This window comes from Callorhinus ursinus, unplaced genomic scaffold (genome assembly GCF_003265705.2).
Source record: "Callorhinus ursinus isolate GAN/ISIS: 27379988/994484 unplaced genomic scaffold, GSC_fseal_2.0 scaffold71, whole genome shotgun sequence".
Lineage (NCBI taxonomy): Eukaryota > Metazoa > Chordata > Mammalia > Carnivora > Otariidae > Callorhinus > Callorhinus ursinus.
Window position 1 is genome coordinate 4702107 of NW_027397133.1, and position 21056 is coordinate 4723162.

General features: G+C 57.1%; 2 protein-coding genes across 4 annotated transcripts in view; one reads left to right on the forward strand and one right to left on the reverse strand.

Annotated features, from left to right (window-relative positions):
- The window catches only part of MARK4 (microtubule affinity regulating kinase 4), a 38485-nt gene extending 19160 nt beyond the window's left edge, over positions 1-19325 (reverse strand). For 2 of the 3 annotated variants that reach the window (XM_025849881.2, XM_025849882.2), the window contains exons 1-7: positions 9789-10068; positions 5270-5470; positions 2371-2424; positions 2218-2266; positions 1458-1523; positions 1311-1381; positions 487-543 (exon numbers count right to left, since the gene is read on the reverse strand). In XM_025849881.2, the coding sequence (XP_025705666.1) occupies positions 487-543; positions 1311-1381; positions 1458-1523; positions 2218-2266; positions 2371-2424; positions 5270-5470; positions 9789-9839 (549 nt within the window). In that variant the 5' untranslated portion in view covers positions 9840-10068. Of the gene's footprint in view, positions 1-486; positions 544-1310; positions 1382-1457; positions 1524-2217; positions 2267-2370; positions 2425-5269; positions 5471-9788; positions 10069-19091 lie in introns of those variants that run through there. The other variant, XM_025849885.2, reaches the window with a different exon arrangement.
- EXOC3L2 (exocyst complex component 3 like 2) overlaps positions 14187-21056 on the forward strand; it is a 20730-nt gene continuing 13860 nt past the window's right edge. Inside the window, exons 1-2 of the mRNA XM_025849445.2 lie at positions 14187-14255; positions 17944-18482. Of these exons, the coding sequence (XP_025705230.2) occupies positions 17960-18482 (523 nt within the window). The 5' untranslated portion in view covers positions 14187-14255; positions 17944-17959. The remainder of the gene's footprint in view (positions 14256-17943; positions 18483-21056) is intronic.

Consider the following 21056-nt stretch of genomic DNA (forward strand, 5'->3'; position numbering starts at 1 on the left):
CTCAGGGGCTCGCTCTCTCTCTCTCTCTCTCTCTCTCTCTCTCAAAGGTCCTTCTCAAGTTCGGAGATGCCTGCGATTCTAAGGCCCAGAGGCCATGTGACTCTGGGGCTCTAACGCCTCAGTTCTCGAAGGTTCCTGAATGTCCTAAAGTCTGAGAGATGCCAGGGCTCCAGGGGCTCTGAGAGTGTCGAGTCCTCGTTCAGCACACACATAATCGTAATCGTGTGGTGCATCCTCGGACGTTTTGTTTCTTTGCCTTTGTTCTCTCCTCCTGCCCCAACCTCCCTACCTGCTCCCCCATCTGCTGGCCTTCCTCTGCCACAGAAGCTTGGGAAAGAGTCAAGCGCCCCTGGATGCTGAGGGAGAAGGTCAGGGAGAGGAGCGAGGGAATGTGGAGGCTACAGGGGACCCGCAGGGGGGCCTGGAGGCGGGACTGGGGACAAGTGCGGGCTGAGGTGGGGAGCTTGCCGTGGGGTGGGGGCTCACCTTCAGGTCCCTGTGTACAATGTTTTTCTGGTGACAGTAGTGCACAGCCGATACAATCTGGGGTGGAGGGAAGAGAAGGTCAGTGACCTGTGGCCCCAAACCGCTCGGCCTCTCTCCAACCCCGTGAACCTACTCACAACCAAGACCCAGCGCCCCAGGCCTCCTCGCTTTAGGCGTAGGCCAGGATGCCGGGGCCTCATGCTCCGATTCAATCACTGCAGGAAATGCCATGGGCCCTGCACGGACCCACATCCCCACTCGGACACCTGGACACCCTCAGACCCCTGGACACCCTCCCGGCAGGGGCCTCGGAACCAGGACATCACAACTAATCCCCCCCCCGACTTTCCCATCTGGAAACACACATAAGAACACTGCATACCCGTAGACAGACACTCTGCCCCAATACACCCAGTATAGCCCCATCAGGGCATCTGGACAGTCGTGGACCAACACCCTGGCTCAAATCCCTTCCCCCGTTAGACACGCACCCCTTAGCCAGATACCTGGACCCCCTCACGCATACACCTGTACCCGCACACCTACACCCTTCATATCTGAGCACCCAAATACCTATTTCCCCCACACCTCATCCGCACTGCCCCGCTCACAGGCTTCGGGATCCTGGCACCTGTTAGCCACGCTCCTACACACTGGGCCCACCCTCGCACCCACACGTCTGACACCCGCACGCCTGCATCAGGGCATCCTCACACCTGGGCGTCTGCAGGCTTGCGGACACCTGGGCTTACGCCCCCAGACCCCCTCCTGCCCAGGGATGGGGCGCCACTCTCAGCCCTGCCCACAGCCTTGACCGCCCCCACCTGTCGGAACTTGGCTCGAGCTTCCTTCTCCTTCATGCGGCCGTGGGACACGAGGTAGTCAAACACTTCTCCTGCAGGGCAGAGGCCAAGCGGGGTCAGCGAGGGGCGTGGGGGGCGCAGGGGGCAGGGCGGGGAGGGACGCCTCACCGGCACTTGCGTATTCCATCACCAGGTACAGCGTCTTCTCCGTCTCGATCACCTCGAAGAGCTTCACTGCAAGGACCCGGGGGGAGCAGGGTTATTTGGGAAGAGAACCCCCCAGCTCCGCCCACACTCTGTAACTACGCATGTGCTGACCAGAACACCCCTTACTCAAGAACACTCCATGGCTCCCTACTGATGGCAAGATTTCCCAAACTCCTCAGCCCTACTTCACCACCTTTCCTACTTTCTCTCTCACAAGAAAGTCGGCTCTATGAGGCCGAGATTTGTGCCTGCTTTCTTTCCTGCTTATGCCAGATGTCCCCTGGCATAAAGCAGCCACTCAATAAATACTTCCTGAGTGGACAAACACGTGGATGAATAAATATTGTGGCCACATCCAGGCCAGGCTAAATCCTGTCTCCCCTCTGCCTCACAATGACAAGGACAGTGCTCACTGCTGCTGACGGTAATCAGACCAGGTCCCCCAGCTTAGTTCTGAATGGAGTGTTTCGAATGCTCAGTCTTATCCAAACCCCACAATGACCTTGAAGTAGGCCCTCTTATAAACCCCACTCCAGAGGAGCAAACTGAAGCTCAGAGAGGTTAAGTGACTTGCCCAAGGTCACACAGCCAGTGAGCAGTGACACTGCTAAGAGAAAACAGGTCTAACTGTGAAAACTGCCAATTCTTCTGTCCCCCAACTCTCTCCTCTGCCAAGTGCCCCGGTTGGTAGTCTCTGATCCCACACTCTTCCCCTCCTCACCGATGTTGGGATGGTTTAGGCCCTTCATGATGCGGACCTCCCGGAACAGCTGGGCGTGGCCAGAAGAGAAGAAAGAGAAAGATGAGGGTGGGCGGTTTCGATGACCCTCTTCCCAACCTTATCCCCACCCCGCTCCCTCTCCCTAGGCCTCACTTTCTGCAGGCTGCTGGGGTTCAGCTGGGTTTTGTCAATGATCTTGATGGCGACCTGGAGGTGGAAGGAACGGGTAAAAGATCAAGGTGCCAAGGGCTCGAGTTGGGAAAGGCCCTCCCAACCCAGATCACCCAGGAGTGTCCTTCCTTTGCCCCTTCACAGGAAGCCCTCAATCAGGGCCGTTCCTGGTGGATGGGAGATCTGGGCCTCAGGACCTTTGCACAAGCCACTGTGTCCAGCGCTCCCTGACTTCTACAGGGAAATATCCCCTATTCCACAGCGGGGCCTGGGTGGGACTGCTCAGGGGCCTGTGTGACTGCGTGTGCGAGTGAGACCTTTTGAGGGCCCCTCTGTGAGGGCATCTCAGACCATTCGCCCAGCATGTCTTCTTTGTCTTGCATGCATGAATTGTGAAACAATAAATAACTGTAGCTAACATTTCCTGAGGAGTCCCCGGGCCTCAGTCCGTGTGCTTTACAAACGAGAACTCTTTCAATCCTCACAGCATGAGTGTTAGAATTATCCCCATTTTACAAACTGGGAAACGGAGGCACAGAACTGTTCAGGCAGTTGGCCAAAGTAACATGGCTAGTAAGTTTGTGGGCTGGGGTTTGAACTCATGCAGCCTGATCAAGTTTACCTCTTAAACATCTAAAACTGAAGAAAATATGTACAGTTTATTTATTTTTTAAATTTTTTAAAGTAATCTCTGTACCCAACGTGGGGCTCGAACTCACGACCCTAAGATAAGAGCTGCATCCTCTTCCAAGTGAACCAGCCAGGGACCCCTAGTTTCAAAAAAGCTTTGAGCAGTGACCATGGGGGAAGAATCGGAAAGTTAATGAACTCTCCTTATATGCATCCTGCAGTGGGGTTAAGTTTTGATTTTGAATTGCACTTTGGGGCAGAGCCCCATAACTTTTTCAGTAGTGATGGGCCTTTAAAAGTCTTGACTCAGCTCTAGGTCTATAGTTTTCCCAAAGGGTTTTGGGGCCACCCCCAGATCCCGTGGATTATAGAATCCTTCCCCTGGGAGGCCCTGTTTCCTTAGAAGCTGATCCTCTAGGAAGCCCCTGGAATCAGGTTCAAAATCCACACAAGGGGAACGACGTATTCTTTGTGCAGGAGAGGGTCTATTAGCTTTTCTCATATCCTCACGAACAGGTTTTTAATTTTGTCAAGCACTTTTCATGCCAGTATTGAGACGATCATATGGTTTCCCTCCTTGAATCTGGGAATGTGGTGAAGTACATGAATAAATTGTCAATTTGAAAAGAACTGTGCATTCCTGGGATGAACCCAGCTCTGTCATCACATGGCTTTCTTTAACTGATACAGCGGGTCTCTTTGCTAATATTCTGTTTGAGATTTTTGGATCTATGTTCACATGTAAGGCCAGCCCCTAACAGCATTTGTATCTCGTTCTGACGTCTTGGTCATCGTGCGACTAGCACTTCCAATCAGCTGGACAGTGGAACCTCTTTCGTTAATCTCTGGAAGGATGGGCATAAAATCAGAATGTTTGGTAGAACATGCCCATAAAACCATAGAAGCCTGGTATCTTTTCTGCGTCTGGTGTGGATGGCGTGCGGGCAGGAGAGAGTTCATCCAAGGCAGTGGAAATCACTCCAGCCACGTCCTTTAAAATTAAAGGGGGGGGGCGCCTGGGTGGCTCAGTTGGTTAAGCGACTGCCTTCGGCTCAGGTCATGAGCCTGGAGTCCCGGGATCGAGTCCCACATCGAGCTCCCTGCTCAGCAGGGAGTCTGCTTCTCCCTCTGACCCTCTTCCCTCTCGTGCTCTCTATCTCTCATTCTCTCCTCTCAAATAAATAAATAAAATCTTTAAAAAAATAAAATTACAGGGGAACAGAGGAGTCCCCCCACCTCTGGCGTGAGTGAGAGGCTTCATATCTAGGTTATAAGGTCAGGTCGGTGTGGGCGCAGTAATGTTGCCCTACTCTGGGGGCAAGGAGAATGGGACTGTGGGGAATTGAGAACTCCAGTGAGTTCTTGTGTGGTCCCATGAAGATCACTGCAAGATTTGACGGAACCAAAGCCCACCACTGCAACAGGGAGGTGGTCTGGGTTTAGACACAAAAGCCGTGTGAATTCTTAGAAACACAATGCACGGCTCTGCCTGCGATCTGAGAGTTCCCGACGATTCCAGGGACGATGACCGATATTTAATGAGCACTGGCCATTAATGCGCCATCATCCTTGTTTTAAGGTGGGGAAACTGAGGCCCAGAGGTGAACACAGTTTATTCTAGAGCTGATGTCCTTCACCATCACCTCATACTCCCACATCATTTTTTTTTTTTTTAAGCTCTAGGCCCAAACGTGGGGCTTGAACTCATGACTTGGAGATCAAGAGGCACATGTTCTAGGGCACCTGGGTGGCTCAGTCGTTAAGCGTCTGCCTTCGGCTCAGGTCATGATCCCGGGGTCCTGGGATCGAGCCCCGCATCGGGCTCCCTGCTCAGCGGGAAGCCTGCTTCTCCCTCTCCCACTCCCCCTGCCTGTGTTCCCTCTCTGGCTACGTCTCTGTCTGTCAAATAAATAAACAAAATCTTACTTAAAAAAAAAAAAAAAAAGAGGCACATGCTCTACTGACTGGGCCAGCCAGGCACCCCACCCACATGGTTTTTTATTAAATAGCCTTTACCACGGGCCAAGTCCTGGGCTAATAAGGACCTCATCTACATTTAATTCCCACGGTAGCCCAATTCTACTTGGATTCTTCTGGACAAATCTGAGATGTCCTGACCTGTCCCGGAGAGAGTCAGGGACTTAACCTGAGGTCACGAAGCAAAGCGAGGGCCAAGTCTGACTTCGCCCCACCTCCCACAGTGCTGGTGCCGCAGGACTGGGCCCCGCACCCCGCCCATCCCCCCACTCACCTCCCGGCCGGTGAGGATGTGCCGGGCCAGCTTGACTTTGGCAAAGTTGCCCTTCCCAATGGTTCTCAGCAGGCGGTAGTTGCCCACGTGGGGCTGCTCCTCGGGACAGGAGGCGATGGAGTTTCGGCAGCGGGCACCCAGAGAGCGGCTGGACCAGGATGGTCCCTTATCCGAGGAGCGGCCACTGCCCAAGGTGCCATGCTGGACGGGGGGACAGCGCGTGAGTGGTGGGCAGTGCCCATCCGACCCCGCCTTCGGTGGCTCCCGTGGGTTGGGGTGGTTGGCTCCAGCCACAGCCACCGGCCCCTTCCATGGTCCTTCTCAAACGCAGGCCAGAGAGAAGCACACTGCCTTTGGGGGTCCCCATCTCTTGCCACAAGAAGACGCCTCCAAGAACAAAAACGCTGGGGCCCCCCAACTCTGCAGCATCTGGGGTCCCAGACATCAGGCTCCTCCGCCCCCCCCCCAAATCCCGACATTCACTCTACGCCCAACTTCCTTTTCCAGGTGCTGGGACCACAGTATTTTACTCTAAATGCTGTGGCCCTCAATCCCAATCTGTGTCCTCAATCTGGGTTCAACTCCACCCCAGGTCTCTCTTGCTGCTCTCGACTTCCCGGATCACCCATCACCTCCCCATCCGCCGGCCCCCCCCCCCGGCCCCCTGATTCTACTCTGAACCCCAAGAGCAGCATTTTATTCCCAGCTTACTGCCCCTAACCTTTTCTCCCAATTCTTCTTGCCCCAAATTCGACTCCAAACACTGTAACCAACACTCTTTCATTCTGCCCTGACCTTCCAGCCCCACTCGGTTACCTTCCTCACGTGGAAACACTGTTGCCTCCCCTTCATGGCCCGCCCACCACCCTGGGAACCGCTGTCTCCCACACCCGCGCTCCGATCTGGCCCCGACGTTCTGTTCCTGCCGTCCTGTCTCTCCTGGGCCTCTCCCCCGTAGGTCACTGCCTGCTCCTGACTGTGAGCCCCAGGGGCTGTGCCTCCCTTTCAGCGCTGGGGCCCAGGGTGCAGGCTGCGCAGGGAGCCAGAGGCCCCAGCAGAGGCGGCTCTGCTCAGACCCCGCGCGGCCCTCCCCGCTTCCCGGGGCGGGGGTGGAAAGCGCGGGGACAAAGGTTGCTGAGGGGAAGAAAGGCCAGGTAGGCAACAGGGAATCCGCATGGCTACTGTCCGATTCGGTCATCATCCCCATCTTAAGGTGGGGAAACTGAGGCCCGGAGCAGGACAGAGTTTAGCCCAGAGTTGCTGACCCTCACCATCACCGTATCACGCTGACTCACACTCCTACATGTTTTTATTACGCTGCTTTTACTACGGGGCCAAGGCTCGGGCTAGTAAGCACCTCATCTCCATTTAATTCCCACGGGAGCCCACTGAGGGCGGAACCGACATCCTCATGCTCCAGAGGAGAAACTGAGGCTTGGAGACAGAAGGTACCATGTCAAGGTCACAGAGTTCCCCCACAAGGCGCAGAAGGACCACCACCACCGCTGAGCCCCTAACCATACGCCCGCTGCCCACTGTGCCCTCACCCGGGGCCTCCCGCCTGGGTCCAGTTACCATCCACACTCTCCAGACAGGGACCCCCAAGGCTGAGGCAGGGTGAGCACCTCGGCCAAGGTCACAGGGCTGAGAAGCAGAGTGCCAGGGATTTGATCCCGGGCCTGGTGCCTCCTGAGTGCTGGGCTTTCCCACATCCCACTGAGCTGCTCACAACCGCAGGTCTCCTCCCAGGGGAAGGAGGGCAGGCAGGGAGGTGGGGATCCTGGCTGATAAGGCCCTGATCCCCACTGAGATAAGGTCTTGGAGAAGAATCCCCATCAGGTGGCACCAGGGGAGCCAAACTGAGGGTGGGCTGGCACCCCACTGAAAGCAGCATGCTAGAGGGACCCCGGCAAGGGGCCGCTGGGGCAGTGGGTGACAGAGCCCCCAGGGGCCGGGGGCGGGAGCTAAAATTGGCCCACACCACCAGCTGGCCTGGCTCCCTCCCTCCCGCCCGACTGGCGCCCCAACACGGGGCCTGTTGCTAGGGAACCTCCAGAGAGTTCGGTGGTGTGGGGGGGGGGGCGGGAACTGGGGGTGGGGGAGCATGACCCCACATGGCTGTTGTCATGGTAACCGGGTGGCAGGGGAAGAGCCTGAGACCTCCAGTTCCAGAGGGAGAGGTGAGCCCCAGGCAGGACAGACAAGCAGGACTTACACACTAGTTGGGAGGACGGGAGACAAGAGGAGACAAGGGGACTGGCCCTCCTCAAATGCCCACCAGGCCCAAGTCTGGACCACGAAAGAGGAGGAAGTGCTCGGATGAGCCCCATTTTACAGATGAGGACACCGAGGCTCACGGCGGTGACGTCACTTGCCCGAGGTCACACAGCTAGGGAGGGACAGAAACTAGATTTGAAGTGCATCTTACTCACATCGTCTCCTTGGCTCCCTAAAGCATCCCTAACAGGGAGGTGCTACCATCAACCCTATATCGAGATAAACTGAGGCTCGGAGCACGGAGGGGATCCGTGAGCTCCTGCCACGACCCGATGACAGCCCCCAGGTGGAGAACGCATGGCCCGTCTGACTCAGAGCCATAGTCACAAGAGCAGCAGACAAGTGTGGAGCGCGTCCTATGTACCAGGCTTCCCCCGTGTCATCTCGAGTCATCCTCTGAGGGACTCAAGTGATCATCCCCACTTTCCAGAGCAGGAAACTGAGGTACAGAAAGGAAGAACGAGTAGTCTGAAGACACAGCGCCAACCGGCTGGCAGAGAGAGCCAGCATTTGAACCCGGGCCCGTGGGCTCCCTGGCACTTCCTGAGGGACTTGGGGGAGGGGTGGGGATCTCACCCGAGACTCCAAATCAGAGTCTGGCCTATTGCAGGTGTGCTGCAGCGGTGGCGGGGGGGGGGGGGGGCGGGTTTCTGTGAAGGAGGGTCTTGCAGGATGAAGGGACGGAGATCAGTCTCTCCGGTGGGGGATCTGGAGTGAGGGTGGCTGGGTCGGGGTACAGGGACCTAGCAGAGGCCTAGGGGAAAAGGGACAAAGACCCCAGCTGGGGGTGGTAGGAGGCCCTTTGGAAGGGCCGAGAGTATTCAGAAACCGGGGAGATGGGAAGGGGGGGGTCTCCCAGGATTGTTCTGGGCTGTGGTATAGGGACAGGGGGCCTGGGAATAATGGGAAGCATTAACGCCATGGGGCAGTAGAACTCAGAGGAGCCAAGGAAACTCCTAGAAGTTAACGGAGGGGGTTTCTAGGAGTTTCTAGTCTTTGGAAGCAGAGAAAGGTCCAGGAGCATGTGAGTCCTGGAGAAGGGCCTTGCTGGGCAAGGGGCAGCCCAGAAGAAGAAAGCCTGAGCCTTGTGGATGTCGAAAGGGCCTAGAAGCTTGGGGAGGAGGTTTCCAGCAGACAGACCCCAAGAGAGGAAGGCTTACAGCCAGGCCAAGACCCCAGGCTTCGAGTCTGGGAGTCTTCTGGAAGGAGGATCTGGGGCCCAGCCTTGTCAGCGGGGAGAGGCCTCCGAAGCTGAGGAGGGGGTTTCCCTGGGAGGCCAGACCCCCAGGAAGGAAGAGGGAGGCCCTGGGGCAGAAGGGATGGGGACCTGGAGATGAGGGGAAGAGGTGGTATCCTGGGGGGAAGCTCCTGGCCTAGGAGGGGATCGAGGGGTTGGGGGCTTGGGGGCTTGGGGAGGGGGCTTGCCTGAAGCTGAGGAGTTGATACAGGGAGGATGAGGCCTGGAGTCAGACTAGTCCAGGGCCTAGAAATCCCAGACTAGGCTAGGGGCCTGGAAGTTGGAGGCCAAGGCCAGAGAGGGTCCGGGGAGTACGGGGGCGGGGGGGTACCCGGGGTACTGGGAATCCAGGTACAGGGCTGCTTGCACGATAGGGGCCAGGCCTGGGAGTGGAGAGACCTTGAACAAGCTAGAAAGGGCCCTGGGCCCAGGAAAAGGTGGAAACCGGCTTCCTGTGAGGGGGTGCCCACAGGATCTGGGAGGATCCAGAGGGGCGGAGGGCTGAGAATGAGAAGGGGGGGTTCCTGGGGAGCCCGGCACCCACATCCAGATGGGGAAGGCCGGAGCCAGAGGCAGCACTGGGCCAGGCCTTCCTGGGAGAGGGCCAGGGCCGGGCCTTGGGGTCAGGAGCCCTGCAAATCCGGGAGGGGGCGAGTTGTCGGATGCGGGCGGCCAGGAGGGGAAGGGGCTTAAGAACACGCCGGAGAAGGGAGGGGCTCCTGGAAGGCAGAGGAGGGGGCTTCCTGGAGGGAAGAGACCCGAGCGGAAGCGGTCTGCAGACGGACAAGAGAGGGGTCCCGAGAGAGGGGCGCCCCCAGGGGTCGGGCTGGGCTGGAGTGGGGGAGGGTCGAGAGGCCTGGAAGTCCGGGCGGGGGTCGGGAGGTGGCAAGCTGGGCCGGGCCCGGGGAATGCAGGTAGGGGCTCGCGCGGCGAGGGGCACACCAGGACGAGGGGTTCGGCGGCTGAACCCGACCGGCGCTCCCCAAGGGGCCGGGCCCCACTCACCGTGTCCGAGTTCCGATCGTTGCCCGGGGCCAGCGCCGTCCGCGAAGACATTTTCTCCGGGTCCCGGGGGACTGGGCGGCCGGGTGGGGGGGGGCGGGGGTCCCGGGGTCCCCTCTCTTCCCCTCCCCCCCCCGCTGGCCTGGGGACGCGAGCTCAAAAGCTGGGCGCCGTGGACACCCGGGTTCGCGCCGCGGGAGAGGGGGGCAGGGCGGGGAAGGGAAGGGGACGCCGAGGGTCCTAGTGGCCCCGTGCAGTGGGGGCCCGGGGCGCCATGGGGGCGGCGGGCAGGCGGGCGGGCGGGCGGGCGGGGGCCGGGGAGGGGGCGCGGAGCCGGCCCGGGCGGCGGCGGAGGGAGGCGGTGGAGGGGCCGGGGAGGAAGGGACGTCAGGGGGAGGGGCGGCCAGGGCGGGGCCGCCGAGACCCCGCCCTCTGCCGCCGGCCCTTAAAGGCGCAGGCCCGGGCTAGCCGGGGGCTCTGGGGGCGGGGGCAGGTCGGGGCGCGTCGGTAGGGAGCGTGTTCTCGCAGGAGTGTAGAGACTCACCGGAAGAGAAGGGGAGAAACGCCGGGGCAGAGGGCCAGAGACGCAGAGAAAGATACTGAGAGACGCAGAGATAGGGAGAGACAAAGAGACACAAGGGGAGAGGGACAGAGGTGGGGGAGAAACCCAGACACACAAAGAGATGTAAAGGGAGCCAAAAGATCGGGGCGTCAATAAGAGAAAGAAAGAGGGAGAAAACACAGGAAAAGAGACACACACAAAGAGACAAGAGATTCAGAGAGAACAGAGACACAGAAAGCGACAGAGCCCGAGAGACCCACACACGGACACGGAGGGAGAGGCAAAAAGAGACAAAGGGAGACAGAGACTCAGAGACCTGGGAAGAGAATGGAGACAGCGACAGAGGCAGAGAAGCCCCCAGGGACGAGAACCAGGCCGACTGCGCTGTCCACCTTCTGCCTCCCAGCTCACCCTCTCTCTTGGTCGAGGGGCCCAGGAAGTTTTTGGGAGCGCAGGGCTAAGGGTGCTGGGGACAGAGTGTGCTAGGCAGAGCCACTGCCGAAGCCTGACCACCATCTCTAGCCAGGTTGCCTCCCACCTCCCAGAAAACTCCAGAGCCCAAGGTCGTAGCTGCCGGTTCCTCTCCTGTGCACCCCAGCTGGGATCTGAGGACTCTCCCTATAGCTCTGTGACTCAGGGCGGACCTCAGTTTCCCAACCTATAAAGTGGGGGGAAGGATATACATGTTGCCTTCCTGGCAGGGCTGAAGCAGGTGTCAAAGAGCCCTGTGTAAGTATTCACCTTCAGGGTGCAGCTGCTGTCGGGATGGGCAAATTGAAAGCAGAGAGGCAAGCGCTCCGCTGAGGTCATCCAGTACTGTGGGGACCACCCATGCCCTCTAGACCAGAGTGGGATGAAAGAACTAGGGGCATTGCGTAGCCCGCCCTGGCCCCAGAATCCCGCAGCCCTTGGAGGGATGGGGTCCCTGCCCTGCCCCTGCCTGACCGATCATCTTCTCGAGCCTCAGTTTCCCTTTCTAAAATAGGGATGTGATGCCAACAGCGGTGTGTTGGAGTCAGCCCGAGTGAGCTGACTGTTAAAGTCGCAGGAATTTTGGAACTCGTTGTTAAACAGCCATTATAAAAAATTGAATTATGCAAACATGTAATTAAATCAATTATACTGAAAACAAAGGTAATAAATACTCATCACAACCTAATTATTTTACTACACTTTACTATTATCTGTGATCCTGAGGTTTACATCTATTGTACGTTCGTAGACATACAACTGTGTAACGTGCTACTGTGCATCTCTTCCCCCCAAAACTCTTTCAATGACATCACTGTAGCTTGACATCACTGAATTCAAGCTTGAATTAGTCATGGTGGGAATATTTACACCATGGAAATTGGCACATGCCACAGATCAAGGCTCCCTGTCCCCAACCCCCCAGAGAGCTGGTTGTGAAACATTTATCAGCACATCACTGGTTGATACCATCAGATACATGGACTCACAGAGGCTTCCTTTGTGCCAGGCTCTGAGCCCTTTATCCTTTTTGCCACCCTGTGAGATTGGACCATCTTTATCAGCCCCACTTACACACGAGGAAGCAGAGAGCCTAAGAATTAGAAAAAAAAAAAAAAATCACAGGCTGAAGGTCACATGGCTGGTGAGCAGCAGGACTGAGATTTGAAACAAAGTGCCTCCAAACTCTGGAACTTGGGCTCTTAACCACTATGGCTTCCTGTCCCTGAAAAAATCATAGCAGCATCCTCAGTCTGCAGTAAATTAATGAGACCGTATACGTAAAAGCTCCGCGTGTGAACAGATTAGAACTTTATAAGTGGATGACATTACTGTTGTTACTCAGCAGATGGGGCCCAAGGAGTCCCAGGGATGGTGGGATGCAGAGAGGGAGGAGTTCAGGCTGGAGTTCTGGAAGTTCTGAGATCCCAAGGGCTCTGCAGGGTGAGGGGTAGGGTCTTGGGGATGGGTTGGGGGAGCTGAGTCACTCCTTCCCAGGCTTAGCAGGGAGAGCTGCAGTTCTCCAAGGCACCACGAGGGGGCAGCAGATCCCCTCCCTCCACACACCTGCCCACCGCACCTCAGGCCCCACCCCGGCTCCCCTGACGCCAGTACTGGCCCCACCCCACTTCCCAGACGAGGGCACGGAGGCTAAATGAGGAGGGAAGCTACAAAATGCTGAACCTTAAAAATGATGAGCCTGCTTCTCCCTCTGCTTGCTGCTCCCCCAGCTTGGGCACGATCGCTGACAAATAAATAAATAAAATCCTAAAAAAAAAAAAAAAAAGAGCTCTCTCTGCCCCTCCCCCCTAAAAAAGGGTGAATTTTTATGGCATGTGAATTATATCTCAATAAAAAATTAAATTGAAAAAAAAGAGGAGGAGATCTGACACCTGTCCCCGCCCACAACAGGCCGGCTGGTTCCAGCCAGGGCTACTCACCGTCTTCTTCTGATTACCTCGATCCACACTGACCTGCTGAGGACAAAGCCTCCCCCTCCCCTCTTGGCCACTCAAGCGGCTCCTTTCCCAGGGCCCATTGTCTGGCAAACCCAGTTCTTGATCGGAAGCCTTCAGACCTTGGAATCTTAACCCCTGACCCACTTCTGCCAGCCGGAGTGTCTACAGAGCCCTTTCTGGGGCCGGGGACAGAGCAGTGATCCCTGAACCCAGCCCTGACCCTAATCCCACACCAACCCCAACTTTGTCTAGGCACGTGATCTCTTGTCCCAGGCCTAACACCTGGGATGCTGTGCCTGAGCTCCTGAAAGACCCCCTAAACCTAAAACCTTAAAAGTAACCCTAATCCTGCATCTAACCCCACCCAATCCCCAACCCATTCCTAGCCCCCACTGCACCTGCTTATACGCATCCCCAACTTCCAATCCTTAGCTCTAATCTATCCCCATGTGTGCACTTGGTTAATAAATCTCTAGTGAGCACCTACTATGTGCCAGGCACATATCTAGGGATATAAAGATGAACAGGGTAAGCAAAATATGCTTCGAATTCACCTTCCAGTGGGAGAGTCAGAAACTCTACAACGGAGGGACACCTGGGTGGCTCAGTCAGTTAAGCGTCTGCCTTCAGCTCAGGTCATGATCTCAGGGCCCTGGCATCGAGCCCTGCTCAGCGAGGAGCTTGCCTCTCCCCCTGCTTGTGCCCTCTCTCTCTGACAAATAAGTAAGTAAATAAATAAACAAACAAATAAATAATAAAATCTTTAAAAAAAAAAAGAACTCTACAAGGGAGACAGAAAGCTTATCATTCAAATTGAGGAAGGTGATATAAAGGAATTGACCAATCAGAGCCAGTCCCTGGGAGAGAGAAGGGATGGGGGGGGGTTGTGGAGAAGAGCTTCTGCTGCTCAGGGAATGTCTCCTTTGAGGAACAGATGCTGGAGCTGAGGCCTGGATAATGTCGAAGGAGGGAGCCATGCAGGGACCCGGGGACAGGGCCTTTTTAGGCAGAGAGAACAATTCCAAAGCCATGCCCAGTGCCACCCCCTTTCGACCTCTAATCCCAGCTTCTGGGCCAGCAGAACCTTCCTCCCTGTCTCTACTCCAGAGCGAGGACCCCGAAGGAGAGCTCTGGGCCCGTGTCCAGCATTGGGTGTCTCCCCAGGGTGCCCAGGATGGTGTTGTCACCTTGGAAGGCGTGAAGAGCAGGCAGGAGGGGGGGCCGATTCCGGGTGGGGGCGAGGGTAGGGGCCAGGCTGTGGCCTTGTCCTTCCCAGCCCAACCCCAGCTTGGCCTAAAAGGGCAGACAGATAAAGAGTCCTTCCCGCCCCTGGCCCGAGAGAGGGAGGGGTTTCCTGACAGGAAATTGACCTCCTCTAACCCCCCCCCCCAGTTCCAAGTTCTAAGCAGTTCTAACTGAAGTGTCCTCAGGGCAGGACAGTAGCCTCAGGGACAGAAGGACCAAGGCACTGACTACGAGGTGAGTGTGCTGGAGGAGGGGGCAGGACCCACATGCCCCCAACCCGGGCCCCCCCCCATCTGGGCTGGACCAGAGGTGGTGAGAGAACACATGCCTTGGAGCCAGGAGAGGCAGGGGGCAAAGAGAGAATGTGGGGTCTGACCTCAGGAGGGTGCCAGCTAGAGGGTAGGAGGAACTGGGAGCAGGAGGAGGGTGAAGGGAAGAATTTGGGGGCCCTGGGGATCCAGAGAAGCTTCGAAGAGGCAGGGAGAGTTTGGACCATCAAGGGAGACGAGACCCGAGCCATGGCTGGGTCTGATGCCCTCTGAGTTCAGGTGGGAAGACCGGCCAGAGAGGGATGGGTACTTTGCTCCATCCCCAAGAGATGGGGGCTTGGACATGGGAGAGAAGACAGGGCTGGGATGGAGAAGGAGCAGGAGATGGGGTTCAGAAGGAAGGTGTGCGTGAGCTTGAAACAGGCTGGGCTGGTGACAGCATTGTTCTGGGGCAAGGTCTGGGTGGAGGTTGTGTGGCTGGGGTCCAGTGTGGACAGAGTGTGTGAGGGCTGTTCTCTGATACAGACTTGGGGACTTCTGCAAACGGGTCAAGCTGCCCGCCGAGGGTTTAGGGCTTTGGGGGAAAAGGCTGGCAGCACGGAGGAGGAGGGGGGAGGGGAGGGGGAGGAGCCGGAGCCCAGAGAGGGAAGCTGGTGGCCAAGACATCCTGTGGGAGGTCGGGAGGCTGGGGGCTTGAGGGATGCCTCGGAAGTGAGTCAGGGGCCGGGCACTGGGAGGCAGATGAGGGGGCTGGAGGGGGCAGGATGTCGGAGCCAGTTTGCAGAGGCGGGTGTTGGAGCCAGGAAGGGGAAAGGCGAGGGGGCCACTTTTCAGAAGATGTTGCAGTGGGCTCTGAGGATGTTGGAAATGGTTTGGGGGTATGGGATCCAGTTTGGGGATGGATGTGGGAGCCAGTGGGGGAGTGGCAAGTCCAGTTTGGGTAATGTTGACTTCTGTTAGAAGGAAGTGGGAGCCCCCTGTTTTGCGGGGGAGGTGGGGTTTTGGGGGATGATGGAGGCAGTTCCTGGGGACGGTGAAGCCATTTGGGGTATGAAGCACAGAGAAGCCTGTTTGGAAAATGAAAGACAGAAATCGGCGTGTGGCTTGTGTGTGTGTGTGTGTGTGTGTGTGTGTATGGGGGGGTAGTATCGATTCCCCACAGCCATGGGGGCTCCAGGCAAGGGTTGGCATGGTGACTGCCTCCCTGGGGGACAGCGGACCATGGAGACTGGAGAGAAGCTTGCGGGACAGCAGCTGAGGTCTAGAGGCTGAAGTCAGGCAGGAAAGAAGGGGGTCTCCACCACGAGAGGAGATGCTCTTGCTCACAGCCCAGCCAACTCAGGGCCCTTTGAGCATCCTTCCAGATGATCCATGCAACCCCCCCACCCCGACCCCCAATGCCTGCCCAATCCCGACCCTGTCCCTCACCTGCTCAGAACCCGTCCCAGTTCAAAACCACCTACATGGCCAGCAATAGGGGAACGTGTGAACGGCTGACAGCCGATACAGGTTTGCCACAGCCCTACGGTAGAATAGCACGCAACAATTAAGAGAAATCAATTAGAGTCGCAGAGAGAGGCATGGCTACATCTCACTTGTATGTGAGCCAAAAAACAGCCATCGGACAGCAAGTTGCCGGATACGCATAGTATGATAGCATTTATAGAGAGCTTGAAACCACGTGAAACAATGCATTATTTCTGGCTGCAAGTCTGTGGAGGCATAGACTAAAAAGTCGGCTTGGATGGGGAGACACACATTCCGGATCTGCTCTCCTTGGGGGAGGGCTAGGGCACGCAGGGTCAGGAGGAGAGTCGGGGGGCTTCGGTGCATCTGTAATGCTTGATTCTTAAATAAATAAATAAATAAATAAATAAACAAACAAACAAATAAATAAAGCCAACCTGAACCAAATAGAGAGCATGTTTGCCTTAGATGCTGCTAGGATTGGAGGAACAGGGGGTGTTTGTTTTCTAATTTTTTCTGAATTTCTGAATGTTCGAACTACTTCATCATTTTAAAAAGCGCCCTTCCGTGGCTCCCCAGTGTCCTCGGGAAAAAGCCCAAGTCCCTCCTCATGGCCCTTTGAGGCCTTGCATGTCCTGCTCTTTACTGACCTCTCCAGCTTGACTCCTCCTCACCCCCAAGGAATGAGGTCCTTCCCTCCTTCCCTTGTTTCCTGTTTAGCACCCATTCATTTCCTGAGCGCCTGCCCTGGGAGCTGGGGACACAGCAGTGACTGAGACAGCCTGACCCTGACCTCTTGGGGCTTCACAGTCCAGTGGGGGACACAGATTCATCCCCAGACAGTGACAACTCAGGGTAGGCAGGGCTGGGATGGGGGAAATCCCGACAGGGGCGACTTGACTTAGCCTGGGCATCAGGGAGGGCTTCCTGGAGGAGGGGGCTTTGGGGCTGAGTCCTGAAGCATGAATGGAGCGGGGAGAACAGGTCTCCCTGTAGAAGGATCAACACAAGTGCCGGCACCCAGGAGCCTGGAGCAAGGAGGAGGAGAATGTGGGATAGCATTGGTGAGGAGCAGAGCTGGCCCAGGAGGGCAGCTGAATTTTGTCCCGAGGGCACTGGGGAGCCATGCAAGGTTAAGAGAAGGGGAGGGAGCTGGTTTGTGCTTTAACGAGGTCTTCAAAGGTGGGCTGGGGGGCGGGGACAAGACAAGAGCCTGGAGACAAGGGAGGAAGTGGAGAAGCCAGAGGGGGCTTGGACTGGGGCAGGGGGCCATGGAGAGGGAGGAGATGAGGGACTTAGGAGGTGGGATGGGCAGAACTTTGGAGATTTTAAGCCCCAAGAGGGCAAGAACTGGGTCTGCCTTGGCCACCACTGTGTCCCCAGTGCCTTCACCGGGCAAATACCTAGTGAGGTTTTTTTTGGGGGGGGGGCAGGGGGAGGGTAGTAAAATATATAAAACATAAAATTCACCATAGGAAGCACTTTAAAGTTTACAATTCAGTGGCATCTGGTGCATTCACAGTGTTGTCAACTGTCACCTCTATGTACCTCCAGAACATTTTCATTTCCCAAAAGGAAACCCAGACCCATTAAGTAGTCACTCCCCAGCCCCCCTCTCCCAGTCCCTGGCCACCGCTCATCTTTCTGTCTCTATGGATTTGCCTGTTCTGGACATTTCCCAGGAAGGCTTTGCTCAAGGAATGCACAGGGTGGGCTGGCGGGACGGAGGAGACGAGGCGGGTGCGTATGTGTGTGACTGGCTGTCTGGGTAGATGGTGGGGCCCGAGTCCCTCTGCAGCTCTGCCCTTCATGGGCTGTGCCAGCTTGGCAAGGACCTTTCCCCTCTCTGAGCCTGTTTCCTCATGGAGTAGGAGGGTCCACAAAGATGATGAACCCTCCAGGCAGGAGTAAGGCAGGGAAAGGGCCTGAATGCCAATGCTCAGGGCGGGAGGGCGGGGGGAAGAACCCCAGCGCCTGAATCAGCAGGTCTGGGTCTGAATGCTGGCTTCGTCCCTGATTCACTCTGGGACCTTGGGCATCATCTGCAAAATGGGCATGATAATAGCACTAACCTCATGGGATTGGCGGGTGCTCAGACTAGGGACCGGCACGCAGAGGCCTTGTCGTCAATCATCAACACCACTACTGTCATCAATCCCACTGATGGTCCGTTATGTTTTCCCCAGGTCCCCACCTGTCAAAATGCCCATCCTGAAGAATCTAGGGGTGGCAGACTCCAAGGTGCCCAGGGCGGGGACCCTGCCCCTGAGGTCCTCTCGGAACCCCTTTGAGGAAGTTCCAGGATTGGAAGAAGAGGAGGTTGGGGAGCTGGGGACCCTGCCCAATGGAACATCTTGTCGCCGCCGGGCCACCCTGGAGAAGCTGGCTGGCCTGGCCCCCTTCCGGTTGGGCTGGACCCCTGGCCGGCGGGCAGGCAGCCCAGGAGATGGGCAGCCTCGCTCTTTCCTGGGCCGCATGCTGACACCGGGGATTCGCAGGAGCTCAGCAGATTTTGGCCTCCTGGCCAGGCTTCAGGGCACCCGAGCCCAGGGCGATGAGGAGGCGGCTGGGGAGGCTGCCCGGAGACTGGCCTTTCTGAGACTGGGACGCGGGCCCAAGCCCCGCCGGGCGTCACTGGCCGAGAGGGTGGTGCCCGCAGGCGAGGCGGCTCCTGAGCCGCCGCCCAAGGTCCCCGAGCCCCTAAAGATGAAGGAGCCTCTGTCAGGTGAGTCGGGAGCCCCTCCCCACACCTGACCTCCACCTGTGATCCCACCTCCGTTCACTTCTCCAACTTCTGTCTGCCCACCTCCATGTAGGACACCAGTCCGCGCCCCCCTGCAGTCCTGATCTCCATCACCAAGCCCAGGCTCTAGCTCCATTTCCACACCTACCCCCAATCCATCCCACTCTCCACCCACCACCGGCTTCAATCTCACCCCCATGTCCTGTGATAAGTGAATCACCAACTTTGGTCCCATTCCCTCCCAATCCCTTCCCTACCCCCAATTTCAACCCTCCTTCCCTCCCTCCCTTCAAATTTAACCTCCAACCCGTCTCCTTTCAAAGTCGCCACATCCAACCTTGACCTTCTGCCTCTCCCTAACCTCCACACCCCACCCCCTTCCCATCCCCAGCCCCAACCCTGGCCCCAGTCCACAATGCCCACCTCAACCTGCTCCTTCACCCCCAATCTCTTCGCCTTTTCCATCCCACTCTGAACCCCAACCCTAACTCCATCCCAGTCCCAAACCCCCAGCCTCCATCTTTAACTTCATCCCTACCTCAGCTCACATCCAAGCTTCATCTCAAACTCACTGCCATGCCCAGTGCCTACCTTCCACCTGCATCTGCCAGCTATGTCCCCCACGGCCTGTGTCCGGTTCCTGGGGCCCCCATAGTCATCGAGTCCCACATACCAGGTGGCTTAAACTATCGAAGTCTGTTCTCTCGGTTCGGGAGGCTGGAAGTCTGAAATCAAGGTGTCAGCAGGGCCACACATCCTCAGAAACTCAGAGAGGAACCCTTCCTCACCTCTCCCTGCACCTGCTGCTTTGCCAGCCAACCTGGGAGTTCCCTGGCTCGCGACCATCTCACTCCTGTTCCCTTGTCTCCACACGGCCTTCTCACTGTGACGTCACATCATCTTCCCTCTGTGTGTGTCTGTCTCTCTGTCCAAATCTCCCCTTTGTATCTGAACACCAGTCATACTGGGTTGGAGCCCACCTTATGACCTCATTTTAACTTGATCACCTCTGTAAAGAACCCGTCTCCAGATAAGGTCCCCATTCTGAGGCATGGGGGGGCGGTTAGGACGTCACACTTCTTTTTTCTTGGTGGGGGGGTGCAATTCAACTCAAGACACCATTCTCAACTCCAAACTACCCCAAGCCCCAGTGTCTTCTTCAATGTCTTTTTGGTTTCCAACCCCATCAGCCATCTTGGGACACACCCATGTGCTCATCCCCAAGTCATCCCTTTGTCCAAACACCATCTTTAACCATCACTGTGCCCAACGGCGCCAGGACAACCACCCACCCACCGGGCCAGGGCTGTCCCACCTACAGCTGCAACTGGGTCCCCAATTTAGTCTCCTGCCCAACCCCCAACACCGGCCCATCTCAGCACCCATCTTCAACCCCAACCCCAGGCTAGCCTCTCCCTTCATTCTTTTTTTTTTTTTAAGATTTTATTTATTTATTTATTTGAGAGAGAAAATGAGATAGAGAGAGAGCATGAGAGGGGAGAGGGTCAGAGGGAGAAGCAGACTCCCCGCCGAGCAGGGAGCCCGATGCGGGACCGATCCCGGGACTCCAGGATCATGACCCGAGCCGAAGGCAGTCGCTTAACCAACTGAGCCACCCAGGCGCCCATCCCCCTTCATTCTTAATCCCATCTCTACCCCGACCCAGAGTCCCCGTTCCCAACCTCCACCCACGGTCCTGGCCCCAACTCATGTCCAGATTTCATCTTCAAACTCACATCCATCCCCACCTTCATTCACCCCCATCCTCACTCCTAGCCGCCCCCCCCCCCAAGGCATGCTGCCTCAGCCCTGGGGACCTCAGGAGAGCCCTTTCTGTGCATCCTCTACATCCTGGCCAGAGGCTATTTCAGCCCCGGCTCCCTGGGGACTGGGAGGGCACTTCAGGGAGGTGAGGAGGGGGTGACTGGAGCCCCCGCCTTCTGGAAACGGATGGGCAGAAATAGCGCTGGCCAGGAAACAGTTTCTCTGCCAGGGAGGAAGTGGAGGGGGGTGGAGGTGTCGGGGTAACCCTGGGCCACCAGGACCCTCCCTTTGCCTTCACTCAGAGGCTTCCCAACCCCATGGGGCTGGCTTTCGGGGGAGTCTGAACTCAGAGCCTCAGATCACCCCCACAGCTATCCCACCCCCAGAAGACCCCGGTCTCTGGTCTGGCTAACCTCTCCCCACCTCCAAGCCTCCACTCTGCCCTCTGATCTGCTCTGCCCTCCAAGCCTTCTCTCCACCCTCCCCCCCTACCTGGCTCAGACTGGCCTTCCCCCAGCCCTCCCATTGCCCGGATCCCTTTCTCTAGCTCTGATGCCCTTTTCCTGTCCTCGCCCCTCAAATATCCTGACCCCTTCCCACATCATACCCCACTTTCCAATACCCTCTGCCATCCCCTGCCCCCTGCCCCTCCCCCTTCTGCCTCAGCCCCTTAGCCCCCCCTTCCCCTGATCCCTCCCCATCGTCCTCCCCCTCCCAACCTCTTCTTAGTCTCCGGATGACGCTCTGGTCCTTTGACCTAGCTCCCTTATCCAGACACCTAACCCACGGCCC